This window comes from Dama dama, chromosome 15, assembly GCF_033118175.1.
Source record: "Dama dama isolate Ldn47 chromosome 15, ASM3311817v1, whole genome shotgun sequence".
NCBI classification, from domain to species: Eukaryota; Metazoa; Chordata; class Mammalia; order Artiodactyla; family Cervidae; genus Dama; species Dama dama.
In genome coordinates, this window is record NC_083695.1 from 39,012,017 (window position 1) to 39,038,054 (window position 26,038).

The 26,038-nt window shown below is 43.0% G+C and overlaps 1 protein-coding gene across 1 annotated transcript in view; it reads left to right on the forward strand.

Annotated features, from left to right (window-relative positions):
- Positions 1–205: 205 nt before the first annotated feature.
- Positions 206–26,038, forward strand: part of SH2D4B (SH2 domain containing 4B) — an 80,201-nt gene continuing 54,368 nt past the window's right edge. The window contains exons 1-3 of the mRNA XM_061161320.1: positions 206–389; positions 20,396–20,555; positions 22,030–22,177. Coding sequence (XP_061017303.1) covers positions 206–389; positions 20,396–20,555; positions 22,030–22,177 — 492 coding nt within the window. The remainder of the gene's footprint in view (positions 390–20,395; positions 20,556–22,029; positions 22,178–26,038) is intronic.

Here is a 26,038-nt window from a genome sequence, read left to right on the forward strand (position 1 = left end):
CAGGTCTTGGCTGCCTCTTTCCTTCCAGCTGCCTGATCCCTCTTGTTGTCCCGAGCAGAGGAGATGAGTTCGTCATTGGCTGGGAGCTGTGGCAGAGTGACAATGCTGTCCGGAGAAGGGGCTCTGGGAGTGGCTGTGGCGTGAGGAGCCCGGGGTGAGGACTCGCCTGGGGTGTCCTCGTGGCGTGCGCATCCTGGGTGGCGCCATGCTTCAGCAGATTCTGCATGACATGTACATCGACCCTGAGCTCCTCGCTGAGCTCAGCGATGTGCAGAAGCACATCCTCTTCTACAAAATGCGCGAGGAGCAGCTGAGACGCTGGAGGGAGCGTGAGGCTTGGGAGGCCCTGGCCCAGGTCGAGGGCCTCAGGCCCCCCAAGGTCAAACGAGGTAGGTGGCTGGGAGTAACCAAAGGCCTGGGCCCTGGCCTCCTGGGAGATGGAAAAGTTGGTAATATGAGGCTGTGTTCTTTAAAATATGTACTGATGGGATGAGGGTCAGGGGCTTGAAACCCTTGTTCTGTGAGCATCCTATCCCATTAGCCTGGGCGCCTCTCTTTTATGCAGGGCTCTAAGGCTGCATAGGGGACCGCCTGGCGACCCTGATGGCAGGGACAGAGGGTAGGGTGCAACAAAGACACACCACCCCTCCCTCCCTTGCGAGTGCAGCTCAGTGTTCCCAGCTCGGTGCCCTGTGCCCCTCCTCTCCCTGTCCTTGTGTGAGAGGATGCTTCCGGTTGTGCTGGAGCCCCCCGCCCCTCTGGACCTGCATTAAGAGTGACCAGCCCCAAAGGCAATAGCAACTGCAGATGAGAAGCAAGCATTCAGTCCACATTTCAGGTAGTTACCATGCAGTGATGTGCCAGTCAAGGCTGTGGACTGGGGCACCTGTGAGCGAGGGCACATCTGAAGCAGGCGGGCTGCTGAGTTGTGCAGGACGCGAGACCCTGCTGGGGAGGGCACTGTATGTGGATGCTGCACTTAACCATTCACAAAATCCGTTCGTCTTCCTTCTCATTGGCTGCCCACAACAGCCCTCCTCTTAGCCTCTGTACTGTTGACCAGAGTGAGGTGTAGCCTTGATCAGTTTGTAAGTTTTCAGTCTGGGACAAGGTTCTGCTTCTCGATAGACATACAGGCCCCTTGGTGACCTGGCTCCCTCTCTTCACTCTGGCTCACCATTAGCCCCTGCTATGTGCTGCAGGCCACACCTGCACCCATCTGGCCGTCTTGCTCTAGCCTCTCTCTGTACACGCATGATTCTTCTCATGGGGAATGTTCTCTTGCCTTTATCCTCCTTTAGTTCTGGCCCTTGCCTCTTGCAGTCTCTCTGGGATGCTCCTGGCACAGAGAGGTACTTGCTCCTTGGTGACTGCTTGGACCCATCCCTGCCCTGGCACTTGCCACACTGTCAGTGTCTTTGATCCTCTGCTTGCCTGGCTCTCCCAGGGGACTCAAAGCTCCGGGAGTGAGATCATTCTCCATTCCATCTTCCACCCTTGGGTCTAACACAGAGCTGTCACAGAGTGTGAAATCCCCATTTTGAGCAAGACAGAGTAGGACCCCAGGGAGGCAGAGCTATGACTTGGCTGCCTGTGGCTGGTGCCAAGGCTGGGACTGCACTGGCAGCTTCATCACTGCTGGTGAAAAAGACAGGCCACCTTCCTGCCCCGCCCCCCGCTCAGAGCCCTGGGGTCGCATGTCATTGATGCCGTGACTCTTCTGGGAGGAAGACAGATGCCTAAAGCTTTAACTACAAAAATATTTTTACTATGATTTGTCACACGTTGACATCTACATTTTCGTGCATAAATTATACATTAAGCTCATTTGGGTTTCTGGTGCAGAAGACTCTTTTCCAGATAATTAATTTTCTGATTTATAAAGAATGGAGACGAGGAGGAGTGTGTGTATTCCAGGTCAGGATCCTGCTCAGATCTCAGCTCTTTTCTTCAGTCCCAGAGCTTTCTGGGAAGACCTCGGGGAAGCCCTGGGGGTAGGCTCAGCCCCAGAGGCTGAAGAGCTTCTTAGAATGGGTCTGGGTGCACATTGCCTGCTTCTCATCCTGGAATCTTGATAAAGGGTTGCAACAACCACCCCACCTTGTCTGAGACCTTTAATATTTACCATGTGCTTGCCCTCACTGAATGCCCCCGTAACCCTGTGACCCAGTCTCAGATGAGGAAACCACAGCCCAATCCTCCAAAATCACCTAACTGCTAAGAATGCAGTCGGGATGAATATCCTGTGACTTTGACCTTGGTCCAGTGACTGACGTTTTTCTATTCATTCACTTCTGAACTCAGTGCTTCAATTCAATGGATGATCTGTGTGTGCATTCATTTGTTCATTCATTCATACCTTTAGCCAGCATCACTAAGCTCTGATCTTGGTGAACTGGACAGAGCTTCAGCTCTTGAATCCACGGGTAAACAGATCGGATCCAAGAGAGTGTGCCAACGGGAGTGTCAGGAGTGAGACTTGGGAAAGAAGCAGCCATGGGGTGACTCAGGGCAGGGTGTGCAGGCACAGGCTCTATCAGCTGGATCTTTTCTCTTCCTTCCTTTCACAGACACTTCCTTCCCAGCTTGTGCCTCCCTCCCTCCAATCTGTCCTGAAGGAAGCACCTGCTGCGTCCTGTTGTGTGTGCCAGCCTCTTGGGACCCCTGAGCACAACTTAGTTCCTGTCAGCCTGGAATGACCTTGCACCTCCTCCTGCCCATTGATCTCCCAAGTCCCATTTGTCCCTGGAGAACTCTATCCCACCCTCTTTCTTCTGAGGACACGTCTCAGCTCCTAGCAGGCCTGATCTCGCTGTCCCTAGGACTCAGGCAGGGCAAGGTGCATCCTGACGCTGAGAATGTCTCTGCTTTCCGGTTTTGCCTGCAGAGGGTAGGGATAAACACTGGTGATATGGATTATTCTGGTTACAGAAACTCGGTGGTTGTTCTGGTCCTGGGAGGGTCCACAGAAGTGAGCTGGGCTGAAAGAGGATGGTCATGGCTGGGTGCATCTCACTCCCCTGATCATGCAGGTGTGTCTTTTTGGTTTTATTTTGTACTTTGCTGAGACGCTTCTGGTCTTCTGCCCTGTCGTAGAAGAGACCCTCAGCCTCCGTTGTTTTCACATTTCCCATCGTATGTGCTAGTTTGTCACGTTTCTGGCACAATTTGATGTCTGATGGAAATTTGTGTTGTTTGTTGAGACTCCGGGAAGGTGTGTTATCACATTACATTCTGCTAGATTTAAGCCACCGCCATCAAGCATGATGGTGACTCTGCAGCTCCTCAGATGCGATGTGGGTTCTTGCAGCCTTCACAACCTCCTGGCCCTTTCTGGGGTTTCTTGGAGTTGGAGCTGTGTGTCACCTGGGACACAGGACTCAGGACACATGTCCCTACTGCTGCGGTGACCCAGGCAGGCTCTCCACTTGGTCTTGCTGGTTCTGGCCATGATTGGCAGTCTCTCTCAGTGTTAAATTGGTTCCTCCATGACCATCTTCTTATCTGTCTGGACGTCCTCTTCCTGTGATCCAGACCTCTTCCCCCACTCTCCTTCCTGCTCTCTCCTTTAACGTGGCTGACATTGGCCACACTGCAAGCCAAACCTGCAGCTTCACGGAGGTCCCTTATGCTCACCCACCCAGCCAGCCTTGTGCCTGCCCCTCGGTCCAGCCTATGGAAGACTGTAAGTCTGGCTGTCCAGCCCCCACGGCTTCCGTTCCCCAAGGGTCTAGAGGCAGCTCCCATCTGCTAGGCCCACCTCTTTCTGCCCTCCCATCCTTTGCCACTCCCACAAGCAGCCCTGACCTGGGGCTGGAAGCAGAAACCCGATCCAGCATCCCATCTCAGCTCTCAGCCATTTCCGCTGCGCATCTGCCCTGGACTTGGTGGCCAGGTAGGCCTGGTCCATGCTCTAATGAAAGCTGTGGGATACGGTCTTTCTCCCTGGGCATCCACCTTGTCTCTGTTTCCTGGGAACCTTCCAATAGCCATGGCAACCTGTCCTGCTGGGCCTGGACCTTCCTAGCCTCAGTCTGTTCCCTTTCCGGGCGTGGGAACCTGTACTAGCCTGCAGACATTCCCAGTGCATCCATCTTCTCAGTTGTCCCCCTACCTCAGGCTCATGCCCTAGGACCTTTCTCTGCAGAGCAGGCACAGTGCCTTTTTAACACATTAGACTCAGGGATCTCGCTGCCCCAGTGGCTTCCATTGCACTCAGAGGAACACAAATGCTTTTTGAGGGCCTCTGCCCATTCTCCAACCAAGTTTGTGTCTCTCTGCATGGAATACTGTGTTCCCAAATCCTCATGAGCCTGGGTTTTCCCCTTCGTTCATTTCTCAGGTAAATGTTGAGCTCTTCACTGATTCCCTGCTCTCAAGGACCCCACCCTTGTCTTTCTTATAACATCCAGCCTGACTTCCCTCAAAGCACTTACCTCATCTGAAAGTATCATTTTGTGTGTGTGTGGTAAAATATACACAACATAAAAGTTACTATTTTAACCATTTTAAAGTGTGCAATTCCGTGACATTCAGTACATTTAGAATGTTGTGCAACCACCATTCATGTCATATACATCACCCCAGAAGGAAAGCCCATATCCATTACTTAGTCATGTCCCATCCTTGCCCCCAACAGCCCCTGGCAAGCACTGATCTGCTTTCTGTCTCTGGATTTGCCTTTGTTGTTATCGTCTTCTTTTCCCTCATGTCTGTGTGCTTGTTTACGGTCTGTCTCTTCCATCAGCCTGCACGTGCCGTGTCAGCATGGCTGTGGCTGCGTCGTGTCCGTTCTAGCAAGTGGAACAAACCTGAGGATTATGGTTGGGGCCGGCTGTGGGCAGGGAGCTGCTGAGACCCTGGTGTGTGTGCTGTGTCAAAGGGCTTGGTTGAGGAGACAGGTATTAAAGGATTTTTCTTTTGAGTAGAAGGCTGTGAGCTGTGGGATTCCCAGGTGACTCAGTGATAAAGAATCTGCCTGCCATGCAGGAGACATGGGCTTGATCCCAGGGTTGGGAAGATCCCCAGGGATCAAACCCACACGCCTTGCATTGGAAGGCGGAGTCTTAACCACTGGATGCTGGGTAAGTCCTTCCTTCTCATTTCTTTTTTTAGGATTTTGACTTAGATTTTAGGTTGACTGACTCTGCTTTTTTCCTTTGCATCTGCCTAGTGTTCATTTCCTTGTATATTTTCTTCCCCCCTCCTTTTGATACTATCATTTTTTTAAAGGGAGTCGATTGAAGTGTATATTAAATAGTGTATATTCGTTTAAAGCTTTAAAAATATGTACTTGAATCCATTTTACCTTTATCAGGAATGAAATGTTATAGATTGAAGATGAGAAACAAGGATATTTTAATATCCCTCTCCATGGTTTTGTTGATATAATCAAGAATTTTAGATTGATTTTGTTAAGACTTATTTTTTATGCCAATAGTGGTTTTATAATCAAGTGGTAATAACAATAATTACTTGGACACTAACTCCACTTTGTCCTGCTAGTTCCCCACAATTTTTCCTCTGAGGGGAAAGTGATAAATATTTTATCCCCTCCCTGCCGCCTTGTACAAATGATTTGGCCACCCCAGCAGCACACCCCTCGCTGTTTGGATTCTCAGCACGTCACACAGAAGTTATTAAACATGAAGGGAATCCGTGTTTGAAGCTGTCTCCTGCCCCATCCCTGTTCTTGCTGTCATGTTGTGGTGGGCATGCTGATTTTCTTCAACTCCCTTTTTAAATTTCTCTATTAGTGCCAACAGTTTTCCTGTAGCTCCACTTAGAGGACAGTGAGTATGTAGGAATATTGGGGAATCAAGGGCATGGAAGCCCTGGATTTGGGGGGCTGTAATTCTTTGGGGTGTCACTCTGCTTCCCTTCATCTGGGATGAGGCAGGGGCTTTCTGGGTGGCTGTGAGGCTGAAGTGTGCAAAGATCTCACACTGGCCCTGGCTGGGGCCTCTGCAGCCCCCGGCCCACTCCGTGTCCTCCTGGCCTTCCCTGAGCCCAGTGCCAGGGTTCTGACCGAGGCAGCTCTGCCAGAGCCCTTAGCTCCCTGTCTCCAGCATTTGTAGAAGCTACAAAACCACAGGCTCACCAGGTGGGCAGTGGGAGGAGCTAGGCAGAAGCTGCTGCGAGAGGATGTGGGGGCACCCGCCTTAATCGCTTCTGGTGCCCAGCAGGTGTGGGTGTCCCCAGGGGTGAGGGTGCAGTCTTGTTGAATATGGACAGAGATCAGTTTTAGATGGAGCCCTTAACTGTCAGCTCTGAGCATCCTGGATCTGGCAGACAACTGAAGGTATGCCCTTGTCCCACTGAAGGTTTTGGAGAAGGGGGCCTGAGGGGTTCCTGGAATGGAGGCTCAGGTTCTGGAAGCTAAGGAGGAAGGGCCAGGGTTGCAGGAAGAATGAGGCCTCAGAGCGGCTGCTTTCTCTGGAATGAAGGAGAACTCACCCAGATGGAATGTCTCACCTGTCCTGGGCCCCTGAAGTGCCTGTTTATCTTACTGCCTTAGGGACCTGAGATTGGGTCCTTTGTGTTTCATGAAATCTAAGATGGGTTACAAAGAGTTACAGCCCTCAAATCCAGGGCTTCCAAGCCCCTTATTCCCCAGTGTTCCTGCAAACTCATTGCCCTCTAAGTGGATCTACTGAAAAACTGTTGAATCTAACAGAGAAATCTAAAAAGGGAGTTGAAGAAAATCAGCATGCCCACCTTAGATTCATGAAATCTAAGATGCTGGAGCTTGAAAGACACACTAATTTTATATACTACTAAGAAAGCTGTTGGAGAAGGCAATGGCACCCCACTCTAGTGCCTGGAAAATCCCATGGACGGAGGAGCCTGGTAGGCTGCGGTCCATGGGGTCGCTAAGAGTCGGACACGACTGAGTGACTTCCCTTTCACTTTTCACTTTTATGCATTGGAGAAGGAAATGGCAACCCACTCCAGTGTTCTTGCCTGGAGAATCCCAGGGATGGGGTCGCACAGAGTCGGACACGACTGCAGTGACTTAGCAGTAGCAGTAACAAGAAAGCTGTAAATGAAACCATGATACACCATTGTTTATAAGACACATCCTGATTTCAGAGACTTTAAGATGTATGTTGTCAAATTAGCAAAATAGGTTATCATCTCCGTTTGAGCTGAGGCGGAGTTAGAATCTGGGTCCAGGCTCGTTGGGGCTCCAGTTGCCCACACTTCATGGCACAGCATCTTCCTCCTTCTCACAGCTACTCTTATGGTGAAATGACATATTCCAGGTGACTAAAGACCAATGCAGGAAAAGCAAAAACAAAAATCTAGAAGTAATCAGGGAAAATATGAGAGCATATTGGGGAGAGTGAAGGCTTTCTTAAAATAAGACACAACAAGAAAAATAAGGGAAATAAAGATAAATATGACTAAATTTTAAAAATCTTTATAAAAGATACCAAACTGAGTTTAAAAAGAAAACAAAACAGGAGAGATAAATGAGAGGAAAATATTTGTAACAGGCAAAGGACTTGTATCTAGAGATGAAAGAAACTTCCCCAATCAGCAAAAGAAAAATAGTAGAAAAATGGAGGAAAGATATGAACAAGTCACTCACAAGAGTGAAATTTCAAATCCACAGTGACCATGCGGAAAGGTTTTCAGCCTCACTAATAAAGTATGTCATTGCCAATTAAAACAATAATACTGGCAAAAGTTAAAGAAGTTTGATAGTAGTAATGTTGATGGGGCTCCTCCTACAAGGCTAAGGAGAGACATATAGAGAAGGAGAGAGTTTCTGCAAGTTCCCGAAGAGCTTGGTCCATGGGGATGGGATTCTCCTGCCCGCCTGCCCCTCACTATTTTCCTGGATGCTGCCAAGAGCCCATGGGCTGTATATTTTTTTCTCTAGTTAAAAAATTTTTTTGGAGTGTAGATTATTTACAGTGCTCTGTTAATTTCAGGGGTACAGCAAAGTGAACCAGTTACGCATACACATATATCCACTTTTTTTTTAAGATTCTTTTCCCATACAGGGCATTACAGAGTGTTGAGTAGAGTTCCCTGTGCTATACAATAGATTCTTAATCGTTATCCATTTTATATATAGTAATGTGTATATGTCAATTCCAGTCTCCCAGTTTACCCCACCCCCTCTTTCCTCCCTGGTAACTGTAAGTTGGTTTCCTGGAGTGCATGGACTGATTAAGCAGATGGAGTTTTGCTCAACTCTGGCTGGAGCGAAACTCCTCCTGCCTGTTGCAGGACCTCAGCTGGGCATGCCAGGCTGAGCTGCTGGGGTTGTATTTTCTCCCCTTGCTCGTTGAGGGGTGTTTATGCCTGTCACCTCCCTTCTTCCCTGTCCACCTCACTGCTTCCTCTTCCACCTGGAGGTCAGCAGGGGCAGTTTCTGAGAAAGGCCACCACCTGGTTATCTCGTGACTCCCTGTAACCTGACGCCAGGTCTCAGCTCTCCTTAGTGGAGTCATGCTGAAGTAGCAGGTTGCAGGCAGCTGCCGGCCCCTCTGTTATCTCTCGGAGTGGCTAGTAGCATCACTGCTTTCCAGGTTTTCTCACATTAAAAATTAGCAAAGCTTCCTAGGATTCTCTCATTTGAAACCAGATTTTGCATTTAGCTTTGGGGTTTAAATTCTTCAGGTGCATTTCCATACCGGTTTGCCGCCTGTCCTTTCAAAATGACATGATTTGGGGCCTCAGGGAGCATTTATTTTTATCTTATCATCTCATAGATATGCTTATTATCTGGCTACCATGGTTGGGTTCCCTATACTTTCCATCAATGATTTCAAACGTTTAAAACTTGTTGTTTCTTTTATAATGTCCGAGAATGTAGTCTATCCAGGTGAGTGTTCTGTGTGCACTTGAAAGAAAGTGTTCCATTATAGTGTGGACTGTTCTATAGATGTTGGTTAGGTTAAGTTTGTCCGTATCTTGTTTAGACTGCTATACCTTAGCTAAGTTTTTAAATTACTGTATCAAATAATTGCCAGGAGAGTTTTTCTTGTTGTTGTTGTCCAGAACAGCTTTATTGAGACATAATTCATAAACCATACAAGTCACCTGTTTAAAGTGTATACAAGTCACCCATTTAATGTGTACAACTAAATGGTTTTTAGTATATTCACAGAGATGTGCAACCATCACCACAATCAATTTTAGAATATTTTCATCCCTCAAGAAAACTCATAGACTTTAACTAGTACCCTTCAGACCCCTCTCTCCCTGCTCCAGCCTTTAGTAACCACTAATATTCTTTTATTTTTTATTTATTTTTTACCACTAATATTCTTTAGGGGCTTCCCAGGTGGTGCTAGTGGTAAAGAACTTGGCTGCCAATGCAGGAGACATAAAAGACACAGGTCCAATCCCTGGGTCAGGAAGATCCCCTGGAGGAGGGCAGGGCAACCCACTCCAATATTCTTGCCTGGAGAATCTCATGGACAGAGGAGCCTGGTGGGCTACAGTCTATAGGGTTGCAAAGAGTCGGACATGACTGAAGCGACTTAGCATGAGGTCTTCTTTTAGGTCTCTGGATTTCTCTATTCTGGACTTTCATATGGATGGAATAATATAATATGTGGACTTTTGTGACTGGCTTCTTGCACTTAGCATAATGTTTTCAAGATCCATCCACAATGTTGCATATATCCGTATGTCATTCTTTTTATGGCTGAATAAGATTCCATTATATGCATGTATCACATTTTGTTTATCCATTTATCTCTTAAAGAATATTTGGGTTCTCATTTTTGAGTATTATGAATAATGCTTCTGTAAACATTCATGTGCAAGTTTTTGTGTGGATGTATGTTTTCATTTCTCTTGGGTGTGTATCTATGAGCGGGATTTCCAGATCTTTTGATAACTTTATGTTTAATAACTTGGGGAATTGGTAGATTGTTTTCCAAAACTGATACACCATTTTAATTTTCCACAAGCAGTGGATAAGAGTTCCAATTTCTCCACACCCTCACCAGTCCTCATTATTATTTATGTTTTTGGTTAAATCCATCCTGGGAGGTGTGAAGTGTTATGTCATTGTGGTTTTGATTTGTATTTTCCTGATGAGTAAAGATGTTGAGCATCTTTTCTTGTGCCTGCTGGACATCTTCTTTGGAGAAATGTCTAGATCCTTTGCCCATTTTTTGACTGAATTGTCTTTTTATTATTGAGTTGTAAGAATTTTTATGTACTCTAGACGCAAGTTCTTTATCAGATATATGACCTGCAAATATTTACTCCCACTCTTTGAGCTGCCCTTCACTTTCTTGATGGTATCCTTTGAAACACAAAAGTTTTAAGTATCGAATTTTGATGAAGTCCAAATCGTATATATATATTTTGTTGTTTATGCTTTTGGTGTCATATCGAAGAAACCATTGTCTAATTTAAGATTATGAAGATTTATGCCTATATCTATATTTTCAAATCTATTAATACAGAATAGTACATGATGCTCTCTTTTATTTATTGATTTAGTTTTGGCTGTGCTGGGTCTTTGTTGCTGCCCGCCAACTTTCTCCAGTTGCAGAGAGTGGGGGCTCCTCTTTGTTGTGGTTGGCGGGCTCTCGATGTGGTGGTTTCTCTTGTTGCAGAGCACAGGCTCCAGGGAGCGCAGGCTTCAGTCGCTGTGGTACTGGGACTTAATTGCTCCGTGGCATGCGGAACCTTCTGGGTCAGGGATCAAACCCGTGCCCCCTGCGTTGGCAGGCGAATTCTCATTCACTGTACCACCAGGGAAGTCCTTGATACTCTGTTTTAATCAGTTCTTGTTTAACACTCTCTTTTTTATTCTTAATGCCATATATATATATAAACATGTATAATATATGTATAACATATATATATGTTTATATATATGTTTTAACTTAATTTAAACATGCTGGGTGGTTTCCTATCATATTACATTTTTTCAAAGAACAAATGTTTGGTTGTATTTATAATATATATGCTGTATATTCTATAATATTAGTTTTTTCTTTGGTAATTCTTTTCTATTTTTATTTTTATTTTTTTTATTAATGTCTTAGATTGAGAACTTAGTTTATTCGTGTTTCTTTTTTTTTTTTTTTAAGAAAGCCTTAAAAATTTCTCACTGTAAAATATTTAAACATATAGACAAAAATAGTAAGTAGTGTTCAGTTCAGTTCAGTTCAGTTCTCAGTCGTGTCCGACTCTTTGCGACCCCATGAATCGCAGCACGCCACGCCTCCCTGTCCATCACCAACTCCCAGAGTTTACTCAAACTCATGTCCATCGAGTCGGCGATGCCATCCAGCCATCTCATCCTCTGTCGTCCCCTTCTCCTCCTGCCCTCAATCCCTCCCAGCATCAGGGTCTTTTCCAACGAGTCAACTCTTCACATCAGGTGACCAAAGTATTGGAGTTTCAGCTTCAGCATCAGTCCTTCCAATGAACGCCCAGGACTGATCTCCTTTAGGATGGACTAGTTGGATCTGCTTGCAGTCCAAGGGACTCTCAAAAAAAAAAAAAAAAAAGTAGTGTAATATGTACTTATGGACCCATATTACTGAGGGTTAACATGGTGCCTTCTTTGTTTAAAAAGAAATTCTTTATTTGGCTGTGCCAAGTCTTAGCTGTGGCATGTGACATGAATCTAGTTCCCTGAACAGTGGTCAGACCTGACCTTCTACACTGGGAGTGCAGAGTCTTTGCTACAGGACCACTAGGGAAGTCCTACCTTCTTCATTTTTATTAAGGTATACTTCACACTTCAATATCTTCCTAAAATTTCACTCATCACTCTTCCCATATGGAAGCCTGTTATAAATACAAAATGTATCATCCTTATATCTTTTCTGTACTTTAATATATATTTTGTAAGCAGTATGTTGCTTAATCATTATATGAATGACATTATACTATATGCAGTCTGAATTTAATTTATTGGTTCTGCATTTTTTAAAGAGATATGTCTGTGTTGTTCAAACCTGTTTATTTTTCTTGCTATGGAGTACTGCATTATAAAAACATACCAAAATGTATTTATCTGTTTTCCTTTATTGGTCATTTATGTTGTTTCTGATTTTTAATATTTTGGACAGTGTTTCCATGAACCTTTTTATTCAGGTTTTCCTGGGCACATGTGTACTTGGAAGTGCTTGGTAATAATGTGTAGCATATTCAACATTACTAAATATCATCAAAGTGATTGTATCAGTACCTTCTACCATCAGCAATTTATAAGAATTATCATTGTTCCATATCCTTTCCAACAAGCAGACTTTTTCATCAGGCATTTTTATTCTTTCCAGTCTTGTAGGAGTGAAATGATTATATTTTTTCATCATCATACACTCACAGTAAAATTGATGATGGTTTCACTCCTTGATGAAACAGTAAACCTTATTATTTTATTGTGTGACAAACAGGAAGGCTGCATAAACCATTTCTCCTGCATACTGAAGTATGATGGCTGTCCTGAGGAAAAGCAGTATGTGGTTTTTTGAGTTATGTGCTGAACTAGCCTCTTTTTTCATGGAATGCCATTTTTATTTGAAAGAAGACTGACAAACTATGTCTTTTTTCAAACTTGGGTATTTGAAAATTAATAAAGTGACTCTGTCACTTCAAAGAAAACAACTGATAAAATTTAAGGCAGTGATAAACTTCCAGCTTTCAAGCAAAAATTAGAATTTTTTGAAAACTTATATCAGCCACAATGAGCTTATTAGATTTCCAATACGTAGAGGCTTTTCTTTGAGGTTTGAAGTGATATTGACAGACATGATTTTATGATATTGTAAAATAAAATGTGTCCACATTTGGAAGATCTGCTCGACTCAATGGACCAGTATTTTCCAAAGGAACAATGAGAAAAGTTGCTAAATCATGCATGAGTGAAAGATCTTTTCAAAGTGCAACATAAACCAATGGATTTTAGTTTTATTTTGCTTAAAAATTTTTAATTTTTAATTTTGAAGTTACCTTAGACTTATAGAAGAGTTGCAGTTGTTCAGAGAATTTCCTTTATACTCTGCATCTAGCTTCCACTAATGGTTACATCTTATGTCACCATGATACATTGACCAAAACTAGGAGATGAACATGCCCTATGAATTTTAATAGGACAAAGTACAATAAATTCACTGATATTGTTTCAGATTTCACATCACAACAAACATTTAAGAAACTACCAATTTAGTTTTGGTGTGGTATAATGGAAGATTATCTATAATATCTGAAAAGGCATGGACTTTTCTGTTTTCTTCTCTTTCCTATTATATGTCTGTGTGAAGTCAATTTTTTTTTATATGCTTCAACTAAAATTATGTACTGCAACAGAGTCCAGCTGCTTTCTATTAAGTTGGACATTCAAAGGATTTGCAAAAATGGAAAATGAAGCCACTCTCCCAATTAAATATATTTTATTTTAGAATATATAGCTATTTTTCATAAAAGTGTTGTATATATTATTATGTAATGGATTTACTATTATTTTATCTTTTTTTGATCATGCCCTGCAGCATGTGGGATCTTACTTCCTGACCAGGGATTGAATCCCTGGTTATTATTTTAAATGTGTTATTATTTTAAATAAATATATATATTATGATTTTCTGTTTTAATTTTGAATATGGCAAATGTTGATAGGTGTAATCCACATAAACAAAAATTCTTTGAGATGCTCAATATTTTTAAAGAATATAAAGGGGTCTTGAGAGAAAATTATTTGACAATAGTTGCTTGACAGGATACATAGTATGTAATGAGTTGACTTTTCTACAATGCATCTTGACTAGTACTATCTATATACCATTCTTAGAGAACTGAGAAAAAAATCACCATTCAAATTATGTTTTATAGGGCTTATTTCTCTCACAGGACTCTAGTAAAGAAAGATTGTTCTAGACATTAATAAGTTAATACATGTAAAATATGTTGAACTGTGAATAGCATATAAGCCTTCAGTAGATGTTAACTGTTACTATTGCTTTTATTAATTGGTGCAATTATTTGACACTTGTGCATAACCCAAGTATCTTCTCTCAGTTGGTGGCTGATTTTTAATTGTCTTTGTGGTATTTTTTTGTGTGAGAAAATTTTAAGCTTTAATCTGTATTCAAATACATCAACATTGTCTCTTATATTCTTTTTATATCTCATAGAAGAAATTCTTTCCTTCCCCAAAGTAATAATGATATGCTTTTATATTTTCCTCTAAAGGTTTCTAAGTGTTCCCTTTCACAGACTCATGAAATCACCTTTGTCAAGGTCGTTGGTGACCTCCATGTTGTTGAATCCAGTGGTCAATTCTGTCTTCATCCTGTTGACCTATCAGTAGCCTTTGCCACAGTTGACCTCTCTTTAATCCCTGAAATTCTTTCTCCCCTTGGTTTCTCTGATACTGAGCTCTTTTTGTTGTTCTCCTGCCTCACAGCCTTCTTTGTCCTCATCTCCTTGGGGTTCCTTCTCCTATCTACATGTTGGAATGTGCTAGACTTCTGTCCTTCCACCTCTTCTAGTTCCTTCCTATACTCAGTCTTTATCTGCTCTCATCAGTCTTACAGCTTTAAATATCTATACAGTGATGCCTGTAAAAAATTATATTTTAGTTCTGGTCTCTCCTCTGAACTCTCTTTTATTCGGTTGCCTATAGGATGTCTAATAGACATCTCAAACTTAACTTGACCCAAACAGAAGTGTTGATTTATCCAAGCTATTTCTTTCATGTTATTCCTTTCAGTAACACCACCTTTCATTCCATTGCTTAAGTGGAAACATTGGAGGTTTCTTGTTCTCTTTCTTTCACAACTCATGTCCCAAATTTAAGCAAATATTGCCCTTTCCTCCAGAATATATCCTAAATCTTAACCACTTTATACTTCTTCCACCAGGATCATGTTAGTCCAAGAAATGATTATCTAGCCCCTGGACTATTACAGATGCTCACTGTCCTTCCAGGTTTCCTTGTCTCCCGTTTTCCACATAATGGGGAGAGTGAGCCTTTTGAACTATCAATGAGATTATATCACTTTAGCCACTCTCCACTTGTCATTACTTCCCATCCCACTTAGAACAAAATACAGAGTCCTTACCAGGGTCAACAGTGTCCAATGCGAGGGCCGCTGAATGAACTGAAGCTGCTGCTTCTCCAACTGCATTTGCGATTTCCCTTCTTGCTTCCTCTGCTGAAGCCATAGTAACCTCCTATCTGTCCCTTGAGTTTGCCAAGCACATCACCAGCATGTGACTTGAATCCTCCTCTGGCCCCTGTCTCACCTGGAGAACTTTGATTCTCCTCTGCCCTGTAGGAGTCACATTCCTGGTGACCATTTCTTTCAGGACCCACATGGGAGCTGAGGCTTCCACCCTGCAGACTGCTTCACTTCTGTTTACTATTGAGGTATGTTGGAGGTACTGAGTATATTGAGTATTGAGATACTATGGAGGTATCTGTTGTATTCCTATACATTTGTTCTTGTTATTTTGCTTCTATATTGTTATGTGTTTGGACAAGAGAGATTTTTTTCTTAAACTTTTTTTAAAATTTTAACTTTTATTATTTTGGCTGTACTACGTGGTTTGTAGGATCTTAGTTCCCGGACCAGGGATTAAATCTGGGCCCTCAGCAGTGAAAGGGCAGAGTCCTAACTATTGGACAGTGAGGGAATGTGTGGAGAAGAAAGCTTTATCTTCACTTGGATATCAAAAAGAAAAGGCTTTAAACCTATAATTTTTCTTTTGAGCTTACTGTTACTTGTACTCATATTTTTTTTGCTACAACTTTTCCCCTTGATGATGTGTAATTTTAGTTTTGATTTGCCCTAAGATCCATGAGTTCTCTAGGAGTATTTTCTTGATGGCTATTTCCCCTCGTTGATTTCTAAATTTTGTGTCATTATTAGAGAATATGACCTATAACATTTTTCTCACAAATTGCAAGATCAGAAGAATAAAAGTATATTCTTAAACTTTAAGGAGTAAAGCTCTGTAGTTGTTAAGTAAAATTTATTGACTATATTATTCAAAAACTTTATATTATTAATTTTTAAAATCTATTTGGCTTGCCAGCTTCTGAAATAAATATTGTAGAACTCTCCACTATGGGTATATATATATTTTCAAATTCTCTTTGAGTTGTTAGGAGTTTTGTTTTATGCAGTTGTCTGCTATGTTGTTTGTTGTATAAAGTTTTATGACTGTTACAGCTTCTTTGTGGGTTGCATCTTTTATTATCACATAATATTCTTTGCCTTGTCTGACATGTTTGTCCTTGAATTTGTTTTGTCTGACATTGGCACTTCTGCTTTCTTTTTGCTTGCCTTTGCACAGCCTATTGCTGACTATTTTTATCCTTTTTCTTTTTTACGTGTGTGTTATATTTAAATAGTACAGAACTGGATTTTACTTTTTTTTTTTTTTGCTTGGGAGATGCAAGGATTTATTATTCCTTGCAGCCAGTAAGGAGAATACTTGGCCTTTCCCAAAGCAGTGTCTGGATTTTACTTTTTATTTACATCTGACAGTCTCAGATTTTTAATAGAGAAATTAATTCTGTTCCCCTTTTTGTGTTAATGAGTATACTTAGGGTTTAGGGCTTCTGTGTTATTTTTCATTGTTCTCTGTATCAGTTTGGAATGTGGTTGGCCGTAAGTAACAGAATGCACCATTAATAGTTGCCTGATTAAATAAACCTTTCCTATTTGTATTACCACATTTCGTTTAATAATTAAAGAACTCTATTGCTTGGAGTTCCTCATTTTTCCTAAATGATAAGAAGTCTGGAGGTGTACTGCAGTGGATAGATTAGTTTAGCTTCTCAGTTAGATCGTCAAGGCCTCATCTCCTCTCACGTTTCTGCTTACTCATCTCTAGTGTGTGGCTGTCTTCCTCATGGCTGAAAAAGTCCTCCAGCAGCTCCTGACATCACTTCTTCATTCCAGCCAAGAAGAATGAGGGGAGGTAAATGAGGAAAGAGTGAAACCATTTCTCCTAAGAAGTGTTCACCTTTTGTTTAGAACAAGACTTCTGCCCGCATCTTCTCTGTCAAAAGTGGGGATGACTGGTCACTCCTAGGTCGACTACTTGCCATTGAAAATAATATTATGTGATGGGTTTAGACCAATTTCATTTGTCCTTTGAGGCTGGAGTAGAAACTTGCCTTTCCTGAAACAAAGGGATCTCTTGTTACTTCCCAAACAAATTGGGGTTTTTAGCAAGGGAGGCAGCAATGGCACCCCACTCCAGTACTCTTGCCTGGAAAACCCCATGGACGGAGGAGCCTGGTAGGCTGCAGTCCATGGGGTCGCGAAGAGTCGGACACGACTGAGTGACTTCACTTTCACTTTTCACTTTTATGCATTGGAGAAGGAAATGACAACCCACTCCAGTGTTCTAGCCTGGAGAATCCCAGGGATGGGATCACACAGAGTTGGACACGACTGAAGTGACTTAGCAGTAGCAGTAGCAGCAAGGGAGGAAGGTGGCTGGAATGGATGGTGAGGAGGTTACTGATAGTGCCTGCTATGATAGCTACTCATTTTCTGTTTTCTCTTTTCCTTCTAATTATTTTTACAGGATTGACAAACCTATTATTATGTACCTCTGCCCACTATTAACTTGGAAGTTCTGCAATTCTAGTAGTAGTTGCTTCCTTGCTTCTATGAGTCATAATTAAACTTACATTCCTCTAGCACTGTATTGGTTTTAACATACTAAAAAGATAACAATGCCTTTATATATCAGCCAGGGGAGTTAATGCTGCCGTCTGCAATAGATAAATTCCGAAATTTCAGTGAGTTACCATAACGGAGGTCTAGTTCTGATTACGTCACAGCTTGATGTGGATTGGGTAGCTGTGGCATGGCTCGCCTTCGAACACTGACTCATGGATCAGGCTGCTTTTCTCTCCACCATTTTGGAGTCGTCAATTTCCTGCTGGGTGGATGGGAAAGAGAATGTGGAAAAAGGCACACTGACCAGCCTTAGTCTGAAAGTGGCACAAGTCACTCCCCTGACGTTTCGTAGACTAGAATTCAGTCGGGTGGCCCCAGGGAATTGAAGGGAACCTGAGAAAAGTGGTCATCTGCTGGGCTTAGGGAGAGGAGGTGGGCGGCTGGACATAGTGTGGTCACTGTCACAAACTGTCATTCTAGTCATCCATGCATTTGTTTTTCTTTGCATAGATACACTCCCTGCCTCCTTAATGGGGGTGGCTGCAAGTCTCACCTGGTCACTGCATCAGCCCAGAGTCCACAGTCCACATGTGTACGGCCTTAGGCTCGCTAAGGTCCTGATGTGGCTCAAAAGACATGTCATCCTCACACCCTCGAGATATGATACACAGTGGGGGGAACAGAGTCAGAATGTCCACTGTGGAAAAGGCGGGAGTATGAGCCCCACTTAGTCACTAGTCTGTAGCATCATGAAGTCCTCCAGGTCAGACTCTGAGGACCCGCTGCCCTGGCAGTGAAAGGATGACCTTGAATGGACACTGACTATACTCTGGAGGCTCCTCCTTGTTCATTATTCCCCTTGGCTGCATCCGAAGTGAGTATAGAGAATCTCATCCTCCTTGGACCATATAGATATAGCCTTTGAAACCTGCCTCTTGGTCCTCGAGGTTGGGTGCCCAAGAGTTGTTTAAGTCCTTGAGTCCAGAGACTCAGAGACTTAGTAGGCTTCTGATCTCTTTGCTTCCATGTGCCAGGAGCAACAGCTAAGATTCTTCTCTGGATGTATTTCAGAAATTGCCTGTTTTCCTTTGCCTCTTTACCCCATGCCTCTACTTTTCAACTGAAGGTCATCTACATTTAGGCTCTTTGAAAAATACGTGTGAAAGACTGCACCCTTTGTGTCTTGTTTTAGCCTGGCTTCTCTCAGGAACAGAGACAAGAGTGGGAGACAATTACACAAGGGTTTTATTCAGGAAACACCTGTGAGAGAAAAAAGGCCTGGAGCTGGAGGAGGCTGGGAGAGCCATTGCACTGTAGTCAGTGCAGGCATGACCTTGAGTGAAGGAGAGGGAAGGGAAGGTTAGGTGGAGGTGTTCCAGGCTGTCCAGGGAAGGTTTGTTAGGGTCTCTGAGGAGTTGCCCTTCATAGGAGTCTCATGTCTCCCAGGAACCAGCCTGCCATGCTCACTCGAAGGCTGAGAGCATGACCTGGGGCTCAACTCTTTCTGTTTTTTAAACACTTAAATTAAAAAAAATAATAATCAAAAAAATTTTTGGCTGCACCACCCAGCATGTGGGATCTTAGTTCCCCAACCCGGGACTGAACCTGTGCCCCCTGCAGTGGAGCCCAACCACTGGATTGCCAGGGAAGTCCGCTGAATTCTTTTTTGAATTCATTTCTTTCCCTTAACATCTTGCCAAACACAGCGCTTAGCAACTAATGCCTACTCCCAGTGCTGTGTTTTCCAACCTCCTGTCTTAGAGGGACAAGTTCAGAAGTACGAGGGTCTCCATTTTAAGTTATAGTGTCTGACAGCTTTACCAGATACTTTGCTCCTGCATCACATGAATCTCAGCCAGCCAGCCTGCTAAACACCACTGCTAAAGCAGTGACAGTCCATTGATATTCCTGTTGCAGCCAGTACCCCACTTTGGGGTCGATCTCCATTTTAGTCATGGTTATCAATGGAATCTATTAGAACAGGCAGACTGAAAAATCTCAGTGACTTAATCCAACACAAATTTATTTCTTGCTCAGGTTATGGGCTGATGTGGGTCATGGAGACTCAGGGGCCAGCTGCTTCATCTTGCAACACCACCATCTCCAATTCTTTGCTTCCAGTCAACAGACAGGGGAGATGATAGATAGAGATGAGAGATGAGAGAGAGAGAAGACTTAGAAGATCCTTGGCTCCGAAGTGCCTTGGCTTGTACGAAAGTATTAGTTGCTCAGTATTGTCCAACTCTTCGCAACTCCATGAACTGTAGCCCACCAGGCTCCTTTGTCCATGGAATTTTCCAGGCAAGAATATTGGAGTGGGAAGCCATTCCCTTCTCCAGGAGATCTTTCCTGCTCAGAGATCAAATTCAGGTCTCCTGCATTGCAAGCAGCTTCTTTACCATCTGAGCCACCAGGGAAGCCTTGGCTTGGAAGTGACACAAGTCTTCCTTCAGTGAGTCACCTGATGTCCGCTCTGCTGAAGATCTCAGGGTCTCTGGGCTTTGGACACCAGTTCCAGCCCTGAACACTTGTTGCAGCAGGCTGACCTGGCTGCCATATTGCTCCCTAGAGGGAATGGGAGGGGAAGATGGCTGTGGAACTGCACTCAGGTCAATCTCTGTCTGGCATCCTCTTTGCAGATGGCAATGTTCTGTAGGGTGGTGTGATGGCTGTGCACTCCAGGTCATTCCTCACTCATTACAACTCTGACCTTTTTTTGTTTTTCCTTCCTTCTCTTTCTTCCTCCTGTTGTGAGGCAGCGAGTGACAAGCACATCCAGTGGCTGCTGGGGGCAGATGGCGAGGTCTGGGTCTGGATCATGGGAGAAGGTCCTGGCGACAAGCCCTATGAAGAGATCTCTGAGGAGCTGATTGCAGAGAGAGCGCGGCTGCAGGCGCAGCGGGAAGCCGAGGAACTCTGGTGAGAGATGCCAGTGGGTGTTGAGGTTGGGGGTGGGTGTTGGTGCCTGAACACGGAGGCTTGGGGTGGGTTCAAATTCAGGATAATAGATTATGGGTGGGAATGAGGAGGTGGCACCAGGCAGCTGGCAGGCTGTTTGGAGCTGTGCTACATTAGGTGACCAAAGAACTAGTCTTACATCAGGTAGACCTTGTGGCTCAAGTCCCGGTTCCACTCATTAGTGGGGAGGTGATTTGAGGCCTCAGTTTTCTACATCTATGGTTTGGGTACCACAATACCTTTTTTATATAGTTGGATTTATTGAGATAATACATTTGATATTCTTTCGCCTCTTCCCTCACTGAGTTGTCCTTAGGACAGCAGAGCAATTTGAATATCCCTCTTAAAGTCTTCTTGTTCCTCTTTGTGTTACCTCTGTTTTTCACACAAGATGGACACTGAAGCCTCTACTGATACTGGCAGGGTCAGACTTCTTTCATAAACAACATATGACGTAGTTTTTGCTAAACTTGGAAGTTTGTATGAGGTCGGTGCCAACATTTTTCCCACAATTTTTAATCACAGTGTTTTTGTTGTTGTTGTTTTGACTGCACTGGGTCTTCCGTCCTGTATGCAAGCTTTCTCTACTTGCAGCGAGAGGACTTCTCATTGCAGCACCTTCTCTTGTTGCGGAACTCAGGCTCTAGAGCCCAGGCTGAGTGGCGCGTAGGCTTAGTTGTCCCTTGTATGTGGGATCTGTTTGGACCAGGGATTGAACCCCAGTACCCTGCATTGACAGGCAGATTCCCAACCACTGGACCACCAGGGAAGCCCAGTGACAATGTTCTAATAATAAAATTGTGACATATATTCATGTTGAGGTTTGACAGAAAACAGCAAAACTCTGAAAAGCAATTATTCTTCAATAAAAAATAATTTAAAAATTGTGACATATAACCAGTATTGAAAACTATAAAGAATTAATTAAAGAACAACTCCATACCCATAACCTCAGATAAGCATGATGAGCATTAGGGCAAAACCTGCTCTGTAGAGTGCTTTATTCACACCTTGGTAAATTGATTACTGTAGATCCCATAGCATTATTCAAGGTAACTGTGTAGTCTCCCATTACATGAGGAACCCAACTTATTGGTCCTGTTGAGGGACACTTGTGCTGTTTGCCATTTTTTTTAATGTTGTAAAAATCCTCTAATGTGTATCTCCCTACACCTTTGTAAACTCAGGCAAGAAATGGGATTCCTGAGATTTTTTTTTTTTTTTTCCTGGCTTCCAGAGCAGTTCTGCTGATTTACACTCCTGTACAGGAGAGAAACTGTTTTTTTCCCCACCTTTGCCAACATTTGTGAACCTCAGATACTTGCCATTCTGATAGACCAAGGATGATTGGGCATGGTTTTTATTTGAAATTCTGTTGGCGTGTGGTCCCTTATTTTCCCACTCCTCCTGATACCTGCGGGTGTTGTCTTGAAAGGAGACAGAAGGAGGCAGAGATCACCAGAAAGTTCCGGGATGCTCTGGCCAATGAGAAAGCCCGGATCCTGGCAGAGAAGTGGAAGGTGGAGATGGAGGACCGCAAAGCTGCCAAAGTCCTGGAGGAGCGCATCCATGAGGAATTCAAGGTGGGCCAGTGCCTGGGTGTCAGTGTGAGGCCACCTGTTGCAACCCCCAGGCTGACCTCTGGTTGGACCAGTCCTTGGCCAATGCGTGCTTTATGAGAATAGAAATCAGACATGTCTGAGTAGGAAGGAACTTGATGTACCATCTTGGCTAATTCACTTCTCCTTGTACAGATGAGGAAATTGAGGGTCAGATAGGGAAGAGACTGTGTGTAGTGGTGACTGGTTTGGGGACAGAGCCAGGATCAGAACCTAGCCCGCTGCGTCCCAAACCAAGAGTCCTGAAATGGGGCCTGAAGAGAGCTGAATCTGTGGTCAGACCAGCCTGGGATCCAGTTCCAACTCTATTGCTCACTGCTGTGTGACCTTGGGAAGCTTGCTGAACTTCTCTGAGCTTTTTGTTTGTAATATTCATAATAACAACACTCTCCTTGAGATTTTTGGAGGATTCAAGGAAATGAAAAATGTAAAATTTTCTGCTCAGGATAGGACATTGTTTGTAAGTTTGCTCATTCTGAGACTCAGAGTTTGGAGCTGATAAAGGAGCTTTACAGTCCTGTAACAAGAAGCTTAAATTTCCTGAAAAAAAAAAAAAAGCTTAGGTTAAAAAGAAAAAAAAAAAAAGCTTACGTTAATATTTTTTCTTCTGGTTCCTATTTTGAGATTTTTTTTTTTTTTTTTTGCTATGTGGGAATCATATATTTTTGAGGGGGTAAAAAACTCAGAAAATACTATAAACAAAAAGAAAAAAAAACAAGGATCATGCTAAATCTCAGCAGTTGTATATTTTTGTGAATTGTATATTAATGGCATTTGCCCATTTTTGAATTTTTAAAAACTTTCCCCCTATAATGATTAGATAATGGGGACACTGGCCTTTTAATATCATTTCTGTTGTAAATATTTTTTCTCAGTGTTGTTGTTGCTGTTTTCTTAATTTTGGTTATAGTGGTTCATGATGTACAGAAGGTTAAAATTTTTATTAGCCAACTATATGAATCTTGTTCTCTATTATTTGTTTTATGCATAGAAAGACCATCACAAGCTTATAAAAATACTAATCTACATTGCTTTATATGTCTTTTCAGATTTCATTTCTTTGTACTCAATTTTTCTTCACTTTGCTGTGTAGTATGATATATGGCTCTCACTTTATTTTATTCCAAATGGCTAGCCCATTATGCTAACATCATTTACTATGTAAATCATCCTCTCTCCTCTCATTGGATTTCCTGCCTTGATTCTTACTTCTTACTTACTTTTGCATCCTTTTGTGGATTTTTCTTCTTTGACTGATTATTCCTGAGCCAGATGTAATTGTTTAATTATATGTAACTTTAACATAAATTTTACCATCTATTAAAGTTAGAGTGTATCATTATTCTTCATTTCTAAAATGTCCTTGGCTAATCTCATCCATTTTTTCCCCATTAGAGCTACTTTTGAATTATTTTCTCAGTATCCTCTTCTCCCCTAATATCCAAAAAAACCATGTGGTGGTTTTCATTGAATTGCATCAGTACTATTGCTGCATTTGTGGAAGATGAACATTTTTTCTAATACTGAATCATTAAATCTTACTCAGGAATGTGGTAAGTTCTTCCTTTTATCTAAAGTTTCTTTTTTTTATCTTTGATACAGTTTTTTTTTTTTTAATACCTCTAAATGCACTGGCCACCCAATCCCAAACATTCTCAATGACATATGTTCTTGTGGGCTTCTATTTTTTGGACTTGGGTTAAATTTATTGCTTTCTTTAGGTGCTCTACGTTTCTTTTCTTTAAAATTTTATGTTTAATATTTTTATTGCTATCATGATTGTGCTCATTACTTTTAAACCTACTGCAACTGCTAGCCATAGATTTACATTGTTACTGGTCTCCTTATTTAACTTTCCCATGAGTTGCACTTTTTTTCTAGGAGATTCTTTTGCATTTTTAAGTAAAGGAATATTTACTCTCAAGACACTTCTTTTAAAAAAATTCAAACTTGGAGAAAAGTGGAAAGAAAAATGACGTGAATACTCACATATTAATATTATCCACCTGCTGCTGCTGCTAAGTCACTTCAGTCGTGTCCGACTCTGTGCGACCCCATAGACGTCTGCCCACCAGGCTCCCCCGTCCCTGGGATTCTCCAGGCAAGAACACTGGAGTGGGTTGCCATTTCCTTCTTCAATGCGTGAAAGTGAAAAGTGAAAGTGAAGTCGCTCAGTCGTGTTCGACGCTTAGCGACCCCATGGACCGCAGTTTACCAGGCTCCTCCATCCATGGGATTTTCCAGGCAAGAGTACTGGAGTGGGGTGCCATTGCCTTCTCCGATTATCCACCTACATTTACCAATTATTAATATTTTGCCTTGATTTCACGCTCTTTGCTTTTCTTTCTCCATCCACACAAGCATACCCACAGGCACACACACAGTCACATATACATACTTGCACTTTTTTGTTGCTGTCAAACAGTTTGAGAGACAATTGCAGAGACAGTGCTCTCTAACCCAGGAGTTGGCAAACTATTTTCTGTAAAGGAGCAGATAGTCAATATTTTAGACTCTGTGGGTCATGCAGTCTCTGTCACAACTACTCAACTAAGACATCCATGGCACAAAAGCAGCCACAGACAACGTGGAAACAAAAGAGTGAGACTGTGGTCCAACAAGGTTTTAAAACAATGCCTGTCATTGGCCTGGGAGCTTCCTCATCAAACCTTAAGCCTTCAGTGTGCATCTCCCACAAAGAAGGACATTTCCTGTCATAGCCACAATAATCATTGTTACATTGATTGAAATTAACGATGTAATTCCATAGTAGTGGCTCAAATTCCATCCACACTGGAGAGATACTTAGTTTGTATTGCTGGATTTTGCATAGGAGCCTTGTGGGCCTTGGTCCATAGGGTCGCAAAAGAATCCAACATGAGTTAGCAACTAAACAGCAACAATTTAAGTCTACTGGGGAAGAAAACCAGTACTTTTCACATGCCTCCAGCAGTGAGCATCACCTGTTCCAATCCCTGGCCTCCCTCCTCCCCAGAGGTGGGCCGAGTCCCAGATGCTGGGAGGGTAGCTTGGCGGAGCTGGAGTCTTGGGGCTTGGTTCCCAGCAGAGATTCTCTGATGTTCTCCTTGAGGACCTCAGTGATTGAGGGATAGAAATTGTATGCTGGCTCTGTGTTGGGGTTTATGGAGGAATCAGTAAAGCCATGTGGCCAGGCCCCATGTTCACTGAGGAACCCAAATGCAGGCTTTTGTGTTATTTCCAAAGGTTATCGTTATTGTGTGGGTTTTTTTTTTGTATGTGTTTTTTTCTGTGTGAACACATATAAATGTGTTAGTAACTATGTCTGCTTTGAGGAGCCTCAGAAGTGCAAGTAGCATCTTTGAGGCCTTGGAAGGCTCATTAAGGAACATCAGATCAGACACTGGGGCTGGACGGTCCTTGTTAATGAGCTGAGATATTTTCTGTCAGTGCGTCCGTGCTTCGTTGCTAAATCATATCCGACTCTTTGCTACATGCCTGTAGCCTGCCAGGCTCCTCTGTCCATGGAATTCTCCAGGCAAGAATCCTGGAGTGGGGTGCCATTTCCTTCTCCAGGGGATCTTCCCCAGCGAGGCATAGAACCCGTGTCTACTGCATCTCCTGCCTTGGCAGGCAGATTCGTTACCACTGAGCCACCTGGGAGGCCCCATTTGCTGGCAGAGCTGTCTGTGAATGAACCTCCCTTGTATTCTGACATGCTCTCCATCACAGGAAGTGGTTACGTGTAGGCTGAAACAGTATCTGAGAAGGTTTCAGTGGTGAATTAAATATGCCTGGTAGCAAATTCTTGGCCTCTCCTCCCTTTGAAAGGAGGGGTCTGGTTCC